The following is a 19,743-nucleotide window of genomic DNA, read 5'->3' as shown; positions in this document are numbered from 1 at the left end:
TTCACTTCTTAAGTGTTTTTTGTTATTCCCATCAAAGGTTTGTAATTCTGGTGGCAGCTTTAGTGATTCCCCACCCCAGCAAGATTCCCTGGTCTAATACAGAAAAGTAAGACTTAGTGGCTTAATGCTATGCAGTTACAAATGCTATTAGAAAAAATTACTATGGTAAACCAAAGACTTGTATCTCCTCTTTATTTTTTATTTTTAGATGTATGTGGTTTTAATTTTATCATTTTTTTAACTTAAAATTAAGTTTTAAACTGTTTCCCTATCTGCTTGCTTGAAGCTGTTGTCCTTTATATTTAGGCATGGTAATACAAAATCTAAATGTGATTTAATTGCTTCAATTTGCTGTATATATTTATGCTAAGCTTAGGTCTGTATCTTGATGAACACAGGCAACGTTTCTTCTCAAGGTTTATAGCTTCATGTTGCTTGCATATCCTTATTTTATTTATTATTTTTACAAAGCCAGCGACTATCAATCACACAGATAAATTAGAAAGAACCACATAGAGACATAGCACATGGAGAAGATTTTTCAGCATGCTATGTAATTATTATCCTGATTTTTGCCATTGTAAAAAGCCATGAATTGCAGATAGCGTGGATGAAGTTAAATGCTTTTATACTGGATACATTTTGCTTATACAGAACTCTATAGGTATGGTGGAACAATATAATTGAAGCTTTGTCAGCTCTGTAACCTAGCAACAGATAATACTGTTAGGTTACTGAATTGCTCCTGGTTGACAAGTAGGGAGTATTTTTGTGTTTATCATGTTTGCTAATGATGGGATCCTTTCCAAAAGGCTTGTCTTAATCTTAATTAGAGTTTATCAGCAGAGGTCTGCATGACATTGTGCAGACACTGATTTCATAAATAATAAAAAGTGCAAGTGAAAAATTTGGCAGGATGGGGAGATATTTAAGGCCACAGCTTCTAGTAAGAGGAGCGTGAATTTCCAAAATATACTCGAGTTTGAACTGTGACTTTATTCTTTATTAACAAAACTTGTAGTACACTTCATTGCGGTTTTGACAGCAATTATGAGAAAAATGTATAAGCTTCCTGTTAGGAACCTTATCTGTTTCTATAAAAACCTTGATCATAAATACACTACTTAGAACAGCAAGCCCGTGGTTCTTCCAGAACGTCAAGGTCTTAGTGATTATTACTTTCTATGGAACCTTGAACGTATTTCTTTATGTGTGAAGGAAGTGGAATGTGGGGGTAGAAAAGGGAGAGAGAGAGAGAAGACAGTTGTAACCTAAGAGGCAGACAAAGAGAGAATCCTAAAATAACCTTCCCGTTTGGTTGAAACTAGCAAAGTATCAGATAGCTACCTCAGTGCCTGTCATTTGATAAAGATTTCATACCCGTGCAGGAGGGAGGAATATGATATTTTTTTGGTCTGTTTTGCACAAAATGATCTTGAACAGTTTGGGGGAGTTATAGTAGTTCTGATCGTTTGCCCTGAGTTACATACCTTTACGGTCATGAAGAGGCATGGCCAATCCAAATATAATACCAATTTACTAAATTCCAAGTTGTTCTACTCAGTTGAAAGATGACATTTACTCATGACCTTTAACTGTTTGGGAGAGAGATAGTATTCTGATCATTTAAAATTAGTTCCATACCTTCACAATTGTAACGGTTTGTATATTGCCAATTCAGGCATAGGTCATTGATTTATGAAGTTCCCAACTGCACTGTTCAGTTGAAAGATGACAATTAGGAAATCATTTTTTATCCCCTTTCCTTTACATTTTCACTTATCCTTCCCATATTTCCTTCCAATATTAGAGGTAAAGGGAAAGTCCAAGTTGTCTGCTAATGCACTTTCTGAGTTTCAGAATGTACATTTCTCTGCTTAGTTGTCAGACCATCTCTTATGAAATGTTTGGGTACCTGGAGACTTTGTTGAGAGACTCTCACTCATTTTCTCCCCTGTACTGGCTACAGCTTGCTTAACCTTACACCAGTGGGAAAGCCTAGAGGTACCTTAAACTGGAGATTTTTTTTAATGCTAAGAGAAATAATTCACTCCCAGTGATTTTGATGTGATTGCTCTTTGGTTGGGTCTAGAAATCAGTGCTGATTAAGTGCTCCTCCAGTGAATTCATGTGCAGTCATGATCCCTAGCCAGTGCTCTCTGGTAAATAGAATTCTGATGCTCTTTTACTCAACATGCAATTTAAGTGAGGGACTGCTATTTCCCTACTGCCACAGTCATAATTAATATTAGTAAATGGGTTTAATGTGTGAAATGCTTAGAGCAGATACCCCGCACACAGTAAGTGCTTTCTAAGTGTTAGCTATTGTCATTATTTATGTAAGTAATGTTTAAAAAGAGCACATCACAAGTGTGGACATTATTTGTCAAATTATAATTATGTATCTAATAAATGTATATATATAATCATTATGTAATATTTATGTATTTAGCTACTTTGGTTAACAGGAGCTGGTGGAGGGAGGAAGAGGGAGTTAGTTTTTGTGTTTTGGGTTATGTGTTTTGAGTGTGTGTGTGTGTGTGTGTGTGTGTGTGTGTTTCAGGGGATTAAACCCACAGCCTCACACATGCAAAGCATATGCTGTATCAATGAGTCATAGCCCTGGTCCTCTTATTACTGTGTAATCTACTTGTTTCTTCTCTAGAGCGAGAACTGTGCTAATTTACTCACTCAGGTCATCAAAGAGCCCATGTAGTTGGCCTCCTGAGCACCAGATGGCACTATTAGGTATGCAAGATTTTCCAAATGGAATCCAATATCAAATTGCTTAGTGTCGATCTTCTCCTCTTCTACTCATCTTTTTGTTTTCCTCTAGAGTGTGAGTGCACACAATCTCCCTGCACCTCCCAGTCTCATAGTCCCAGTAAAACTGAAATAAATTCAAGATGCTTCACTGCTTTCTTGGGAGAACTTAACATAATGTATGCAAGTTTTTCGTATATAGCATAATCACTTAATGAATGGCTGATTATTATTATTAGTCATAGAAGCTTAAACAGTTGGTCATAACTTGATGATAATAATCTAGAAGGTATCTGGCCTAAAGCTGTAATTTGAGATGATGTAGGGCTGGAGCGATAGCAGGGCTAGAGCGAAAGCACAGTAGTGGAGCGTTTGCTTTGCACGTGGCTGACCCAAGTTTGATTCCTCTGCCCCTCTCGGAGAGCCCGGCAAGCTACTGAGAGTATCTCACCTGCACGGAAAAGCCTGGCAAGCTACCTGCGCATGATGTATTCAATATGCCAAAAACAGTAACAAGTCTCACAACTTGTGAGACGTTACTGGTGCCCGCTCGAGCAAATCAATGAACAGGAGGACAGTGCTACTGTAGGTAAAGCATTATACCAAGATCATACAGAAGCTAATAATCAAGCTAGGACTAGAATTAGTGTCTCTTCCCACTAGTCAAATGCTCTTTCTCGTTCATTGTTCCACTGAGGACAAAGTAATTTCCTGGGTGTTAGTTGTGTTTCATTACTCAACATGCAATCCCTAAAAATAAATTATTGTGCTTTCTTGAATGGTCATGCAAAGAAAGTTGCAAGTTTTATTAATTAAACCTCTATTAGCCATATGTATGTTAGCTATATTTACATTTACATCTAACCGTATAAATAGTGTGTATGTGCAACCCTTTTGCATAATTCTATTTTTATATCAGTATGCCATTAGTGTGGACTGTCATTGAAATTTTCCTTGATTTATATGGGGTGGAGGGGGGGCAGTAAGTAGACATACTACCACATATGAAAGCCACCAGAAAATTCACTTAAGTCCATTCAAATTCTGTTACCTTCGAGATTTGACAAGACCCTGTCATTGGTACATTGGCACCCAGGCCGTTACCCAGACAGCAAGGTAACAGGAACTCCATTACTCACAATTTCCAGATCCGTACAATTACCCAAACTCCAGCCAGTCAAGGTAGCCATTGAGGCCAAATGCAACTCATCTCCACAGCAATATTACTCCTTCAGAGACGCAGCTTAAAGATGGCAGTTTGTGAAATTATTTTGCTAGAATATCAAGAGAAACTGACCTTACTTTGTTTTTTTAGAAGCCATTTTATATAAAAGAAACTTTATGAAAGTTATATTTTCTTTAGAGCCAAGGCCTCCCAAAGTGTGTAAATTGCTAGACTCATAGTGAAATTTTTTATTTTGGTTTTTCTTGTTTAGTGTGTGTGTGTGTGTGTGTGTGTGTGTGTGTGTGTGATGGGGGCAGGCACAATCAGTGGCATTCAGGGCTTGCTCCTGTCTCTGAGCTCAGAAATCACTCCTGGAGAGCTTGGGGATGCTATGGGGTTCCATGGATAGAACCTGGGCTGGCCTCATGCAAGGCAAGTGCCTTAGAAACTATACTATATTCTGGCCTCCAACTTACTGGAATTCTATAAGTGAAAAAAATACTTTAAAAAAATTATGTATGATAAATTAATATACATACTGTAAAGTATATTTGTGAGGGGAGTTGCATCCACACCCAGTAGTGCTCAGGGCTTACTTTTGGGTCTATAATTAGGTCTCACCCCTGGTGGGTTGGGGGGGGGGGGACGAGGGACAGGGACCATATCCAGTGCCCAGGATTCACTGGGGTAAGCCACACTCAAGAAAAGTTCCAGAACCCCTGCCCCATCTCTCTGGCTATCTCTTTATCCCCTTCATCTTTTTTAAAGTGTACAGTTCAGAGGCATTGTACATTCACATTAGCATGCAACCCTCACAACAACAAGCTCCAGAATTATTCTCCACAGAATTGAAATACATGCTCATTCATCAGTGACTCAGCATTTCTGCTCACCCCCAGGCACTGATGACCACCATCCTTTTTGTCAAAATTTTTAATAGTGAGACATCATGAGGTACAGTTACAGACCTACACATTTTTGTGCTTGGGTTTCAATTATACAATGATGAAATACCCATCCCTCTACCAGTGCCCATTTCCCACCACCCCGGATCCCTGTATCCCTCCCACCCCCCATCCCCCCCATCCCACCCTGTCTCTGTGGCAGGGCATTCCCCTCTGTTCTCTCTCTCCTTTTGGGTGTTGTGGTTTGCAAAAGAAACATTGAGTGGCAATCATGTTTGGTCTATAGTCTACTTTCAGCACCACCATCCTTTTTGTCTCTGATTTTGAATATCCTAAGTACCTCAGATACATAGAATCATACATTTGTCTTTTTGCAAATGGTGTATTTCATTTAACATTACTTCCTTAAGGTTCAAGGAAGATATCAAAATAACCAAATATCAATGGGATTTAGCATTTTTCTGTACTAGGAGAGCTTCTTAATTGATCCTATTTATCCTAACTCAGACTTGGAAATGAATTCTCCTGTCTTCTCAGCCTCATATAGGATGCTGGAAATGATTTCAGTTACTAACTGGGTAAAATACCTGTAAATGTCCTTATTATTATCCGTATACAAACGCTTTAAATCTTAAAAAAAAATCCAGTATCTCTCCTAGAATGAGAATTTAATTTATTTCAGGTGTCATGAATTTGATATTTATAAGTGCTTAAATAAGAGGAAGGCTAAAAGATACTCCTTTTTTCCCAAAACTTTCAAAAGAGTAGCTATGTATGATAATTATCAAAACATTCAGGGAATTATAGACCACATGCTTTTCTTTAAGGTAAAATAGCTAGCTAAGATTTTTATTCTTGATGGGCTGATAAAAAAGTCACTTTGAAGGCTGGAGAGTGAGTAGAAGTGTTAAGACATTTACCTTGCAGACAACCAATGCTGTTCAATCCTCTGCACCCCTTGGTTTCCTGAGTACCACCAAGGAGAGAATCCCAAGCATCCTCGGGTATGGAAAAAAATCAAAATCAAATAAAGTAAAATCAAATACTTGTCTTGTAATGAAAAATCACATAGAATGCATTCCAGACTCTCCCAAGAGATAGCAACTATTCTGTCTCTGCAATTTTCTCTTGCATTTGGAAAGACCCCTACTATTTGGGATGGTGGGGTCTCTGTGTGGGTGTGTAGCATGGAATTGTAGAGCCATTTGTGAATCCAGAGCACTCAGCCTGTCCCTGAGCAGAATCCAGGGAATGGATGATGAGTGAAATATTGGGAAGATTAAATCCTATGACAACTGACTTCCTTATCAAGCCTACAAAGTACCTTTTCAATCCAATTCAGCCTTTTAAGAGGATATGCTCCGTTGGAACCATAAAATGAGATAAAATGATAAAGATAATGAAATATAAAACACTGCCAAGTATGTAAAAAATAAGCATTATGCGCTAGGCCTAAAATATTATTTTATATATTTTAATATATATGTATATATAATGTTTTATATACATACACATTAATACATATGTATAAATGTATGTGTCCATGTGTATACATATGTATCTCTCTATACACATAATGCATTACAACTGCTTCCAGGCTGTTTAATGACATACAAAAACATTGGGAATCCATTCATGGCTGTATTTGAGGGAGCATACCCACTGGGAATGGGATCCAGGCCTCCCCTAGGCAAAACACGTGTTCAGCCTGCTGAGCGCCCTGACCCCAGAAAAATTCTCTCTGGCCTCAGAAAAGCTACTTTGGCTCACTTTTTTTTTCATATGCAATATTGGTGAAGTTGATTGATTGGATTGTTTTGTTTTAAAGTCTGAGAACAAGTATCATGAGCCATTTTATTCCCTGGTCCTATAATGAGAACTGGTTAAGTGGTAACTTCAGTTGCATTTTGAGTCTCTTTGGTTCCCCGCCTCTTCATGACACTTAATAAGCTAAATCCCTGAGGACAGACAAAGGTGCAGAGGGTTATCTCGCTACCTCTGAGTGGTTGGGCCCTTCCTGCAACTCAAGGTGGCACAGCAGCCGGGGCACCTTCCTGGAGGAAGCAGTATGACCAGAGCACTTTTTAGTGCACATTTCCGATCCGACAGCGAATCTAGTTCCATTTGTATCTATAAATAAACACAGCACATGCTCATGGGAATATGCATTTCTGTCTTGCCACACAGTTACTCTTAGATCTACTGGTGTCTAAGAGAAAATGAAAAACTTTTCTCACTTCTCTGCATTTGTGTTTTACTTTGAAATGTTCACACACATTTGAGATCTATAATCTTCACAAACATATCATCTCCCCAGTGGTGCATTATTTGCTAAATGCTCACATTTAATCAGTTGGTTTCAAAGACCCACCCAAGTTTCGCGAAGAGGCCAGAGTCTTCATCAGGACTCTACCACATCAAATGCTCTTAGTATCTTTTGCACCAAATTTTGACCAGCAGTTGTTTAAAAACGATGATCCCTCTGAGCGTGGGGGCCGGAGGGGGGAATGAAGTGTAGTTAAAGAGACTGTTATGCTGAAAGATAAACAGAGCAATATTACTTATCAGAATGGGTACAATTTCTGCTTGCCTAATGAGTACAATGTATAGTGTTGTAGTATATACACAAAAAGAAAAAAAGCTTTATGGCATATCAAGTGTGCCACATTATTTCAGGCATAACTGTATAGGATATGTATCTAGGCCTGAGAGTATAGATAACAATATATAAGTGCTCTGCCTGTCTAAACATGTGAAATAAATGAGCATTCGCTATCGCATTCCAATACATTAGAAGATGTACTTGCGTAGTTAATTTTCTTTTTAATGCACCTCACGTGCTCATTTGAAGCACAGAGCCAGGGTATATCTCAGTGTTTGAAGAAAGGGTTCTTTTCATTTAAACAAATCTTTATTTAAATAAGCCTTTTTGAAAAGGATCTTTGGCGTATCTTCTTTCCAGGAAGTTCAATCAGGGTAAATGGAGATAAAGAAAGCCGCATTATAAAGAATATTCTATAAAGTAAAGATCAGTGAGCCAAAACAAATGGCAGCCGGCACAGGGAGAGTAAGATGAACCAGCAGTTCATAGCCACTTTCTAGATTCAGGAGTTTGGATGGACCTGTTTTGGAGTTTTATGCTCTGGTATTGATCTAATAAAAAAAGTATTCAGTGTTTTGGAGAGAGAAATAAAGAGAAACAAAGATTAGGGGAGAAGGGAGAGAGAGAGAGACAGAGAGAAAAAGAGAGAGAGATTGACATCTTCCAAAGTCTAACGTTCTGAAGTTGGATTCATCTCCAAGTCTACACTTAGGAACTACATGTTAATAGCTTGATTAGTGAATAAGGCAAGCCCAGAATGACATAGTTCTCTGCAAATGACACCTACTCTTGCTTTTGAGTCTTCTGCTTCTACTGGTCACCATCACACTTCATTTAATAGCAAGGAATGTAGCTTTCACCTAGGAGGGAGCAGGAGTCCAGCTGCTGTCTTGATCCGACACTCCACCCGGGTGAACAGCTGTGAAGACAGGAGGAGATGCTATTGACATCAGTCCAGTGTTCCACAGACTCACGTACTCCGTGTCAGCGCTGTCTTTCTCTTCCTCTTTTCTTCTTAATAGGAGGTCAGCTTTGGTGCACAACCACGAAGACCATCTCGGAGGGTGAAGAGCTAATTGCCTTTGTGGTGGATTTTGACTCAAGGCTACAAGCTGCCAGTCAGATGACTCTTACAGAAGGGATGTACCCTGCGCGCCTGCTGGACTCAATTCAGCTGCTTCCGCAGCAAGCTGCCATGGCTTCTATTTTGCCTACAGCTATTGTCAATAGTAAGTGCTGAGTGCAATCGCCTGGTACAATAGCTTTGTAGTGGTGATGGGTATTTGTGGGGGAGAAAAAACTGCCTACTGACAGGCAGCCAGGGACGGACTTTCTCCTCTTGTATTGTGATTTCATTTTATCATCTCACAAACTTTAAGGGAATATAAAAGGAACACTTAAATGCATTCATTTCAGGTTGGATTCCTGAATGTCACACACAAAATCTGACATGCTCAATGAGTTGCACAAGCCAAGGCTACTGAGCTAGAAGAAACCCACCATCTCTATTCATGCTCAGACAGCAGAAGGATCTGGGCTCTCTAAGGGTGCTAGAGTTAAAAGCTTTCAAAGATAATGGACACAACTCACATTTTAACCAGTTCGGAGACTGAAAGGAATGGTAACCTGGGTAAATCAAGCTTCTGAAAAAATTAAGACAATTAAGAAAAAAATGCACAAAGGCTTAGAATAATATTTATGGTAAAATTTAAAATATGCCCTGACAAGTAAATCTTTGTGATTATATTTTGTTCAAATAATTACAAACCTGTTTTTATAGTCCTTGAATGCACAAAAAGAAATGTTACATGACAGAAAATCAGTAGTCAGGATTACACAGGGCTGAGTCTCCAGATGTATTTATGTATGTGAATGTGTGTGAATATGTATATATATGTATATATATGATGATATATATCTTATACACACAATGCCAGACACAGTGACAACAAAGTCTCCAATGGAGACGTTACTGGGCCCGCTCGAGCAAATCGATGATCAACGGGAGGGCCTTTTACAACTCAGTTAAATATGGGTTTTTTTGTGGGGGGGGGGGGCTGTTTGTTGTTTTTTTTTTTCTGGGCCCCAAGAGTAGATGTCTAGCTTGGCCAACTTCCAGGTCTGTGTTTGGTGGTTACTCCTAGTGGTAACTGGTGAATGAGGTGGTATAAGGGATTAAATCTGATCCTTCTACATGCAAACTTGTGCTCCAGCCCTCCAGCTACCTGGTGCCCAGACCTGAGTCAGAGGCAGTTCTGCCTAGTCATATACACCATATTATGATCACCACCCACAGTTGAGTTTTCATCTACCCCTATAACCTTGATCCACTTTTACTCATCTTATTTATCTCCTTCTCCTTCCCATCTAGTCACCCACCAATATTTTGTTCTTATCATTTATGTTTTGCTCTGTTTTTGTGTTCATTTTTTTCTTCCTATATCTAACACATATAAGCAAAATCCTACAGAATTTATATATAATTGCATGAATTTTCATACAGAATTGTCTTTATCTAATTTATTTTAAGTTCATAAGAATTATTACTTTAATATGTCCTTCTAAATCCCTCACAATGAACGATGAGAAAATATAGCTAGAGATTACAATCATGTTTTCATTTTTAAAAATAAATATTTAACAATAATTATTTTCTTGCAAAAACGACCTTTAGATTAAACAAATTCTTAAATATGTCTGAAATAACTTTCCATCTAAGTATTGAATCAAGTACCCCATTAGCATAAACTCATATTGTTGAGTTTCCTTAATGTAAATTCTTTCTTTCTTTTTTCCTTCCTTCCTTCCTTTACTTTCTTTCATTCATCCTTTCTTTCCCTTTCTTTCCCTCTTTCTCTCTCTCTTTCTTTCTCTCTCTCTCTTCCCCTCCCTCCCTTTCTTTCTTTCTTTCTTTCTTTCTTTCTTTCTTTCATTCTAGGCAAAAGAATTTTGTTAGCAAGGACACCAGGAATGCCTTTATACTTTCATGAAACTCTAATGTTTATTTTAATTGTGATTATACTGTGTGCTTTCTTGTACCAATATAGCCATTAATCCCAAATAACTCAGCTTCCATTCTTATTCTGAAATTGCCTAACTGGTGGAACTCATTCTACATTTAAATGAATGCCTTGCTAAATAAATGGTGTGATCCCCTGAGTAGTATCAGTATAACTCAGTTGGGTGGGGTGGAATAAATAAGAAGCAGCACTTGTCTCCTACTCTGAAATCTCTGCAATTCAGTTTCATTTTGAAATCCTGTACTGTCCTTTTTTTCTTTTTTTCTTTCTGGGTCACACTCGGAGATGCTCAGGAATTACACTTTTATACTTGGTTTTGCTCTCAGGAATTACTCCTGGCGGTAATATATGGGATGCTGGGAACTGAACCCGGGTTGGCCGCGTGCACGGCAAGTGCCCTACCTGCTGTGCTATCACTCCAGCCCCGAAATCCTGTACTGTCCTTATTGCTTCTAGTTCTCCCTTACTAGCGTTTGGTTTTTGCTTCTCTCCTTTTCACCTCCTGTCCAATCTCCCTGAATTGGGTTCCACAAGCAACTACAAAAAAAATCGTCACAAGACCAGCTGTTTCTAACATCTTCTATATCCCTGTGACCACCTTTCCTATGTCCTCCTGTACGTCACACAGAAATACCAGAGCCATCTGGATGATGTCACTGTAGACCTTGGCCTTTGTCTGGAGAATTCCCAGAGAATGTGTCATCTGACTTCACTCTGATCAGTGCCCCTTTTCACTACCTAAGTACTGAGTTTGCACAGTCCAGTGTCTGACTAGTATGGGCACTAGACACACTCGTCACCTGTTATCTGTTTCTCTGGGAGATGAATGCCACATATCTGGCATAGTAGTGCCACCAAGCATCCTGGGAAAACCCTGCTTTCTGTCCAGTTTCCCATCTAGATCTTCCACATCACTGTCTTCATCACTGCCTCCCTTGCATACAGAAGCATATTGATGTGAGGTTTCATATGCATGAGGTTTCATATGCATACAGAGGCATACAGAAGCATATTGATGTGAGGTTTCCATACCAGGCCTCTCACTTATGTGACATGAGCTAGTTCTTCCTCTGTGAGGGGACAGAGGAAGAAACACACACAGAGAAGTATTCCATGAGGGTCACAGTGCAACATGAGAAGGACTGCATGACTCAAGGCTCACCTCCAGGCTCCTCACATGTTGCTTAGAATCTGTCCTTCCTCCTCCCAGTCATGTCTGACTTCCAAATTCACTCCTTCCCACACAAGGATCCACTGCCATGATTCTACAAACACTTCTCTTTATTTTTTATTTGAGTCTTCATAGAGAAGAAAACCCAGTCTCCTTTCTTTTGTGGTACCAAGGTTTGAATCCAGGGCCGCACACATGAGAAGCAGGCACTCTAACCAGTCCCCAAGATTTACATTTGGGGATGGATAGAATTGAACTTTTTGTATGAAACTTAATGTCTGTACTCGTGTTGATTTTCTATGATGCATATTGGAAACCACATAAAGCTATGATGTTACTTCAATTCTATTAAAACTTATTTTTTCCAAAGAAAACCCCATCAGGACTTTTGATAGTCTATCTCTGCCTTGGACAACCTCTTCTCTCAGTTTCCAGCATAACCCTAGCCTAAGCAGTACAGAAGCAACTCAAAGCCAGCTGCTCAGGGAAGGCTGCCCTCTCTTTCCACCTGGCTCACATCCATCCTCCCCAACTCGCCTACGGCCTGGCAACATCTTTCCTCAGAGTCTGTCTCTAACCTCCCCTGGCCTCCATCTGAATTCTATCACTAGTCAAACATCTCTCTTTCAGGCCCAAGTACCCTTCGGACCCATCCATCCAAGAGACCTTACATTCTTGCACAGTTCTCCTACCGCTACTCATTAATTTCAGAAGAACACTTTAATGATTCTGGATGTTTGGTTTGGTTTGGAAGCCACCCCTGGCTCTACTCGGGATTTACTCCTGGCTCTGTGCTCAGGGATCACTCCTGGTCGAGGTCAGAGGATCATTTTCCAGGGATGGAACTGGAGTTGGCCATTTGCAAGACAAGCACATGAAGCTCTGTTCTGTCTCCCTAGCTCCTATCATGACTATTTACATGCATCTCGTCACCATAGAGTCCAACCTGATCACATTATTGTATCAACTGAACAAATGATGTCATAACTTGACATCAAAGATAACCGCAATATAGCTATTAAATCCTTTACTTTTTAATATTAATGTTTTATTTTATTGAATCATCATGAGATAGAGCATTACAAACCTGTTCAAGATTGGGTTTCAGTCATACAGTATTCCAACACCCATCCTTCCACCAGTGTAACTTCCAAGCACCAGTGTGTACAGTTTCCCTCCCATCTCCCCCAACCACCCCCTGCTCCAGCCTGCCTCTATGACAGGGATCTCTCTCTCTCCCTCTCTCTCTCTCTCTCTCTCTCTCATTTTAGGCATTATGGTTTGTAATAGAGATGCTGAAAAGTTATCAAGTATATTTCTTTACCTACTTCCAATGCTCAGTTCTTGTCCAGAGTGATCATTTTCAACCAATGTTGTCATAATGGACCCTCCTCTATCTTAAGTACCCTCCACCCTCACACACATTTGGTCATTTCCAACCATTAACTAATCCTCCTGGCCTTGGATATTAGTTTCATACGTATTTTATATCCTACAAATGAATGTAGTCATTCTATATCTATCCCTCTCCTTCTGTAAATTCTTTCCTTTTAATCAATCAGGAAAACCAATTTATGCCGTTCTTTACAAATTGCAAGTTATTTTCCTAAACCCTAAATACAACGTAACCAAAATAAAAGCTAGAGTCTCCAAAAGTTCCACAGTCTCAAGAGTCTGCAGGAGGTAAATTGCCTGCAGTGTGCCATGTCCTTAAAAGTTTCCTCCAGTCTGAGAGAGCAGCACCCAAGCCTGGCCTCCTCAGGATCTGATTGCCTAACTCACCCCTGAGAGCAGGCTCTGAGAAAAATTGAACCAAGTGCTGGCTTTCCTCAGGGTTGGTTCCAAATGGACAGCAACTAATATGTCCCTGTGTCTTTGTCTGCAGAAGATATATTCCCTTGCAAATCTTGTGGCATCTGGTATAGGAGTGAGCGGAATCTGCAAGCCCACTTGATGTATTATTGCAGTGGGCGGCAAAGAGAAGCTGCCCCAGTGTCAGAAGAAAATGAAGACAGTGCCCCTCCGATTTCTAGCTTGTGCCCTTTCCCGCAATGCACCAAGAGCTTTTCAAATGCCCGTGCTCTGGAAATGCACCTGAATTCTCACAGCGGTAAGTCTTCTCTTGCTTCTCCTTTTGTTCCCAAAGGCTCACTTTCTCTATGTCTGCATATATTTATTCATGCATCTGCATCATCATCTATCTACCATGCCAGATGTGTCTATGAAACTCAGTGGATCTATTGGTTTCTCTTTTCTATGTCACTTTCAGTCAGTATATTCTACTCTAAGAACCTAGGTATAATTCTTTTCTAACAATAGAGGGCTCAGATTTTAAATCAAATCATCCTAATTTTTTATTCAACTAAAGAAAAATGACAGAATCTTAGAAAAACCTTGCTAGTCTTTATGTATTGTCATTAATATTCATTGATTTACGTGTCAACTGATCTTGGAAACTGACCATACTGTTTCCCACATGGCAGGGAATAAATAGTAGGCCCTTAAAAATAAGTATTTGCTGAGTTGAAATAAAGCTGTTATTTTGATAGATCCAATTACAATCATTCTTGAGAGGAATTAATTTTTAAATATGGATCTATAAAATGCTCTTGCCTTCCACAGCCTGCTTCATAACAGCTTAGTTAATTTTTATGATGTAAAAAATTTAGTACATTATTTTTAAAATATCTTTAAAAAATTAGGCTGAAAACCAATTTTTTAAAAACCCATTCTTAATAGTAAGTACCAACAATTCGTATTTATTTTGGAATTATATAACCAATTATTGTTAATTTTGTAGTGTAAAACTATGTATTTAAGAATCGAAGTAAATAGAATGTGCAGAGACATGCTCAAACAGGGCAAAGCAAGGTTTGCTAATCACCATTTTTTAGCACCTATACCATAAATTCTGCGGGATATCTGTAGGAAGCACTTTCTGTGCTTTTACTTGGGGTAAATAAAATCCAAAATAGGTACGAGTTTGTAAAGCTTAATCCCCCCTCCATCATTTGAGAACAATGACCATTTTTGTCTTTGAACCTACAAAAGTAGGAAATTTTTCTACTGATTCCCATCCTTTCCCTCAAAATGAACTGTTTTCTGGAGGGGAACACGCAAGGGAAGTTTATTCACAAAACAAAGACAAAGGATATCTCAAGACCTAAATGGGAATATGACCATCAGAAAGGTTCAGGAGAAATGCATATAAAATCCTCTTTCCCCACAACAGACTGGGGCTTCTTTGCCATATTTTTAGCTTATAAATAAATAAGAAAACTTTCATTTTGGAGTGTGAGGAGGTTGTTCCAAGCCTGATTTAACCAGATGCCAACAACGGTAAACGAAGGGAAACTTAGTGACATTTACCCACCGCATAAGTGGTAATACCTCAGCAAGGATGGCAGCATAAGGGGCTCTATTAGTGCACTAGTGACCAGCAGTTAAAGATCGGCTCTGGACAGAGATAAACTGTGGCAAAATCGATGAATCAGAATAGAATTTACACACAAGGTCAATTGGAAGTTATTGAACACCTTACAAAATGTTTCCTATTGGATTATTTTGAAAAGAAAAATCTAGTGTAGGGGCTGAAGAAATAGTAAAGTGAGCGGGATGCTTGTCTTGCATGCGGATGCGGTAGGTTTGATACCTGACAACCCATAAGGTCCCCTAAGCTCACCAGGAGCAATACCAGAGCACAGAGCCAGAGAAAGACCTGAACAGTCAGATGTAGCCAAAAAAAATAAATAAAATAAACGAAAGCCTAGTCTAACACACAGAAAATTATTTCATCTGTATACAGATGATGAATAGCGACTACTACTTCCTGATGTGAGCCTAGCACTGTTATGAGTAGGTTATTGGAGGAGACCTGATAAAATCTGAGATCTAGGCACGGGTCCATCTCTGAATGTCTGTTTTCATAGCATCTTTGACTTTGTCTCCCAACCTATAAGGCTGAGGCAATGGTGTCTGTCTGGGTATGATGCATTGAGACCTGTCCAAGTGCTTTGAGAATAATAAAGCACTGATACTATTATCACACATGACAAAACATGTCTGGGGTGGGGGAAAGGGGAAGGATGAGCATCACCCGTGAGATTCTGGAAACTTTTTGATCCTGGTGTTCTGAAGGCAAGATGGTCTAGAAAAGTGGTTTAGCCTTAGGGCCCCAGCACTCCACTCCCGGTGTTCAGTGCTCTTCTTTTGTCTGTCTCTTCAGGAGTGAAAATGGAAGACTGCCTGCCCCCGGGGGCCAGCCTCAAATGCACCGTGTGTAGCTACACCGCAGATTCTGTGATAGGCTTCCACCAACACCTGTTCTCCCATCTCACTCAAGCCGCCTTCCGGTGCAGCCACTGCCACTTCGGCTTCCAGACTCAGCGCGAGCTGCTGCAGCACCAGGAGCTCCACGTGCCCGGTGGCAAACTGACCAGGGAGAGTGACCTGGAGCACTCGCCAAATGCCACCGAGGACAGCCTGCAACCCACCCCAGACCTCCTGGCTAGAGGCGAACTCTCGGCTGGGGGCCAAAAGGCCATGCAGACTAAGGACGCCAGCTCGGACACAGAGCTGGACAAGTGTGAGAAAAAGACGCCCCTCTTTCTCACCAGCCAGAGACCAGACATCCCTGCGGCCACCACCAAGCAGAGCTTCTCCTACACGAAGATCAAGTCCGAGCCCTCCAGTCCCCGCCTGGCGTCCTCTCCCGTCCAGCCGAACCTGGGGCCCTCGTTCCCTGTGGGGCCCTTCCTCTCGCAGTTCGCTTTCCCCCAGGACATCACCATGGTCCCCCAAGCGTCCGAGATCTTGGCCAAGATGAGCGAGCTGGTCCACAGGCGACTGCGGCACGGCAGCAGCAGCTACCCGCCCGTCATTTACAGCCCGCTCATGCCCAAGGGGGCCACTTGTTTCGAGTGTAACATCACGTTCAATAATTTGGATAATTATCTAGTGCACAAGAAACATTACTGCAGCAGCCGATGGCAGCAGATGGCCAAGTCTCCCGAGTTCCCCGGCGTGTCGGAGAAGATGCCAGAGGCCCTGAGCCCCAACACGGGCCAGACCGCCCTGAGCCTCCTCAACCCCGCTGCTCATGCTGCTGATGCAGACAATCCGCTGCTGCCCACCTCCTGCCTCAACTCCTCGGCGGTCCTGGATCTAATTGGGCCCAACGGGAAGGGCCACGACAAAGATTTTGCCGCGCAAGCGAAGAAGCTCTCGGTGTCCAGCAGCAGCAGCGATGAGAAAATCAACGGGAAGCCCGTGGACGTGAAGCCCCCCAGCGTGCCCTTGGTGGATGGGGAGAGCGATCCCAGTAAGACCACCTGCGAGGCGTGCAACATCACCTTCAGCCGGCACGAGACATACATGGTGCACAAACAGTACTACTGCGCCACCCGCCACGACCCGCCTCTCAAAAGGTCGGCCTCCAGCAAGGTCCCCGCCGTGCAGAGGACCATGCGCACCCGCAAGAGGAGGAAGATGTATGACATGTGCCTGCCCGAGCAGGAGCAGAGGCCCCCGCTGGTCCAGCAGCGGTTCCTGGACGTGGCCAACCTCAGCAGCCCGTGCACGTCCACCCAAGAGCCGCCGGAAGGGCTGGGCGACTGCTACCACCCGCGGTGTGAGATCTTCCCCGGAATCGTCTCCAAGCACTTGGAAACGTCTCTGGGCATCAACAAGTGCGTGCCGGTGGTCAAGGGGGACGCCGCCCACCCCAGCGTCGCCTGCTTGGAGATGGACGCGCCCATCGACCTCAGCAAAAAGTGCTTACCCCAGGCGGAGCGGACGAGCGCGTCCCCCAAACGGCTGCTGGACTACCACGAGTGCACCGTGTGCAAGATCAGCTTCAACAAGGTGGAGAATTACCTGGCCCACAAGCAGAATTTCTGCCCGGTCACGGCGCATCAGAGGAACGACCTGGCGCCGCCGCCGCCGCCGCCCCCGCCGCCGCCGCTGGACGGCAAAGCCTTCCCCAACCCCGAGAGCGAGCGCGGCAGCCCCGAGGCCAGCTTCGACCGCAGCCTCGTCAAGTGCGAGAAAAACGGGAGCTTGAAGCAGCCGTCCCCCAACGGCAGCGTCTTCTCCGCGCACCTCGCCACCCTGCAGGGCCTGAAGGTCTTCGGCGAGGCGGCCCAGCTCGTCGCCGCGAAGGAAGAGAGCAAACACCTGCTCCTCCCGCAATGCCTGTACCCCGGAGCCATCAAGAAGGCCAGGGGCGCCGAGCAGCTCTCTCCCTACTACGGGATCAAGCCCGGCGATTACCTTTCGGGCTCCCTGGCCCTCCACAACGCCGAGCTGGAGCCGGGCACCCACGCGGAACACGAGTCCCCCAAAGGCCAGGCCTCCGCCAACGGGTGCGCCGTGCCCAAGAAGGAATCGCTGCCCCTGCTGCCCAAAAACAGAGGCATGGTCATCGTCAACGGGGGGCTGAAGCCCGAAGAGAGACCAGCCGCCGCCCCCCAGCAGGAGAACCTGTCCCAGAACCCCCCGCAGGAAGAGGGCCACAAGTCCCCCTCGTGGGTGGCCGAGAACCCCTTGGCGGCCAACGAGAACGTCTCCCCGGGCATCGCCTCGGCCGCCGAGGAACAGTTGTCTAGCGTCGCCAAAGGTGTCAATGGCTCCAGCCAGGCCCCCACCAGTGGCAAGTACTGCCGGCTGTGTGATATCCAGTTCAACAACCTTTCAAACTTTATCACTCACAAGAAGTTTTACTGCTCGTCACATGCTGCGGAACACGTCAAATGAAACCATCACTCGACATCCGGCCCCCGCCCACCCTCCACCCCCAACACGCCACCCCAACTGCAACCTCCTTTGGTACCAGTGTTTAGTATGTCGTTCTCCCCAGTCCAGAAGCAAAACAGAAACAAACGCTGTTCGAATTACATCTGGGCAATCAGGAGCTCATTCGCTGTGGCTGAATGGAAGACTCTAAGGTGTAATTTCATGACAGTCTATTAGTCAAGTGTATTATTGGTGCCATTTTCCAAAAAGAAAAATTAATTTATTTTACCAGCAGTATTCATAGCTGTGGTTATGTTATTTTTTATTTAAAAACTTTATATTAAAGTCATTTGTAATGTTATTGTATAGTTATTGTGTAGCACATATGGTTTGCACTGTATAGTAGCTTTTAAAGAAACTAGTCACAAACAATACAGAAAAGCATTTTAGAAATAGCTTCAAAAGCACTCGTGTATCTTGATTTCTTCTTATATGCTGTTGCAGATATATGTATTATGCTAAAATATAACTTGCAAAGATGTTCTAAATACACGTGCTCTAAGTTCGCCTTAAGATTTCAATTCTGGGATAATCAGGCTCCATTTGCACGTTATATTTTAGCAGATACAGTCCCGTAGTCACTAGGCTTTGCATTTGTATGTAGCCGTATGTTTGTCCATTTTCTTAATCTTAAACATGTATGTTAAATGAAGATGGCAATTTTTTTCTTGTATAGTACTTGTATTTTCTTTCGCTGATGCAGCTGTTCCAATTTTTAAACCTTTGCTGTTAAATGCAATACTTTATAAAGAATGAACAAAATTACTGGAAGCAGTATTGTAAGTAATGAGGTAGTATTAATCAGTTTTATCTTTTGAAAGGCACAGTCTAAATCGAAACCCTAAACTCAATGCTGCAAGTATGAATTTAATTCATATTAAGATCTATTTAAATATAAGAGTAGCAATACTGCACCTGGTGATCGCAGAGATAATGTTCTACTTCTGATAGAAATAATTTCTCAACAAATGTTGTTACTATGCATGTATATGGATGGAATAAAATTCCAGATTGTTGGAGAAGTTTGGCATAATTTGTTTCCTTCCAATATAAATGAAGTGCTACAGAATTATGCTTTGTGATAAAAAAAAAAAATAGGCGTCAAATAACCCTGAATAGCTGTAGAAACATGAAGACAAATCAATCAAGGGATAAATTGTCCTTTGTATGCACCTTATTGACACAACTTACATGAAAATGAACTGAAACCCCCAGACTATAAAACTATTGATCTTCTGCTTCTTCCATAAGGGGTATACATTGCCAGTAAACCCACCATCAGTTGAAAACACTAAGAACTATAGTCCACTACCCTTCATCATGGG

At 42.0% G+C, this 19,743-nt stretch overlaps 1 protein-coding gene across 2 annotated transcripts in view; it reads left to right on the top strand.

Annotated features, from left to right (window-relative positions):
* The window catches only part of ZFPM2 (zinc finger protein, FOG family member 2), a 531,451-nt gene extending 512,011 nt beyond the window's left edge, over positions 1 to 19,440 (top strand). For both annotated transcript variants that reach the window (XM_056110089.1, XM_056110088.1), the window contains 3 exons: positions 8,458 to 8,664; positions 13,512 to 13,736; positions 15,852 to 19,440. In XM_056110089.1, the coding sequence (XP_055966064.1) occupies positions 8,458 to 8,664; positions 13,512 to 13,736; positions 15,852 to 18,379 (2,960 nt within the window). In that variant the 3' untranslated portion in view covers positions 18,380 to 19,440. The remainder of the gene's footprint in view (positions 1 to 8,457; positions 8,665 to 13,511; positions 13,737 to 15,851) is intronic.
* Positions 19,441 to 19,743: the final 303 nt, after the last annotated feature.

This window comes from Sorex fumeus, unplaced genomic scaffold (assembly GCF_029834395.1).
Source record: "Sorex fumeus unplaced genomic scaffold, SorFum_2.1 ptg000002l, whole genome shotgun sequence".
NCBI classification, from domain to species: Eukaryota; Metazoa; Chordata; class Mammalia; order Eulipotyphla; family Soricidae; genus Sorex; species Sorex fumeus.
Note: the sequence above shows the minus strand (reverse complement) of the source record. Positions and strands in the feature narration are given on the sequence as shown.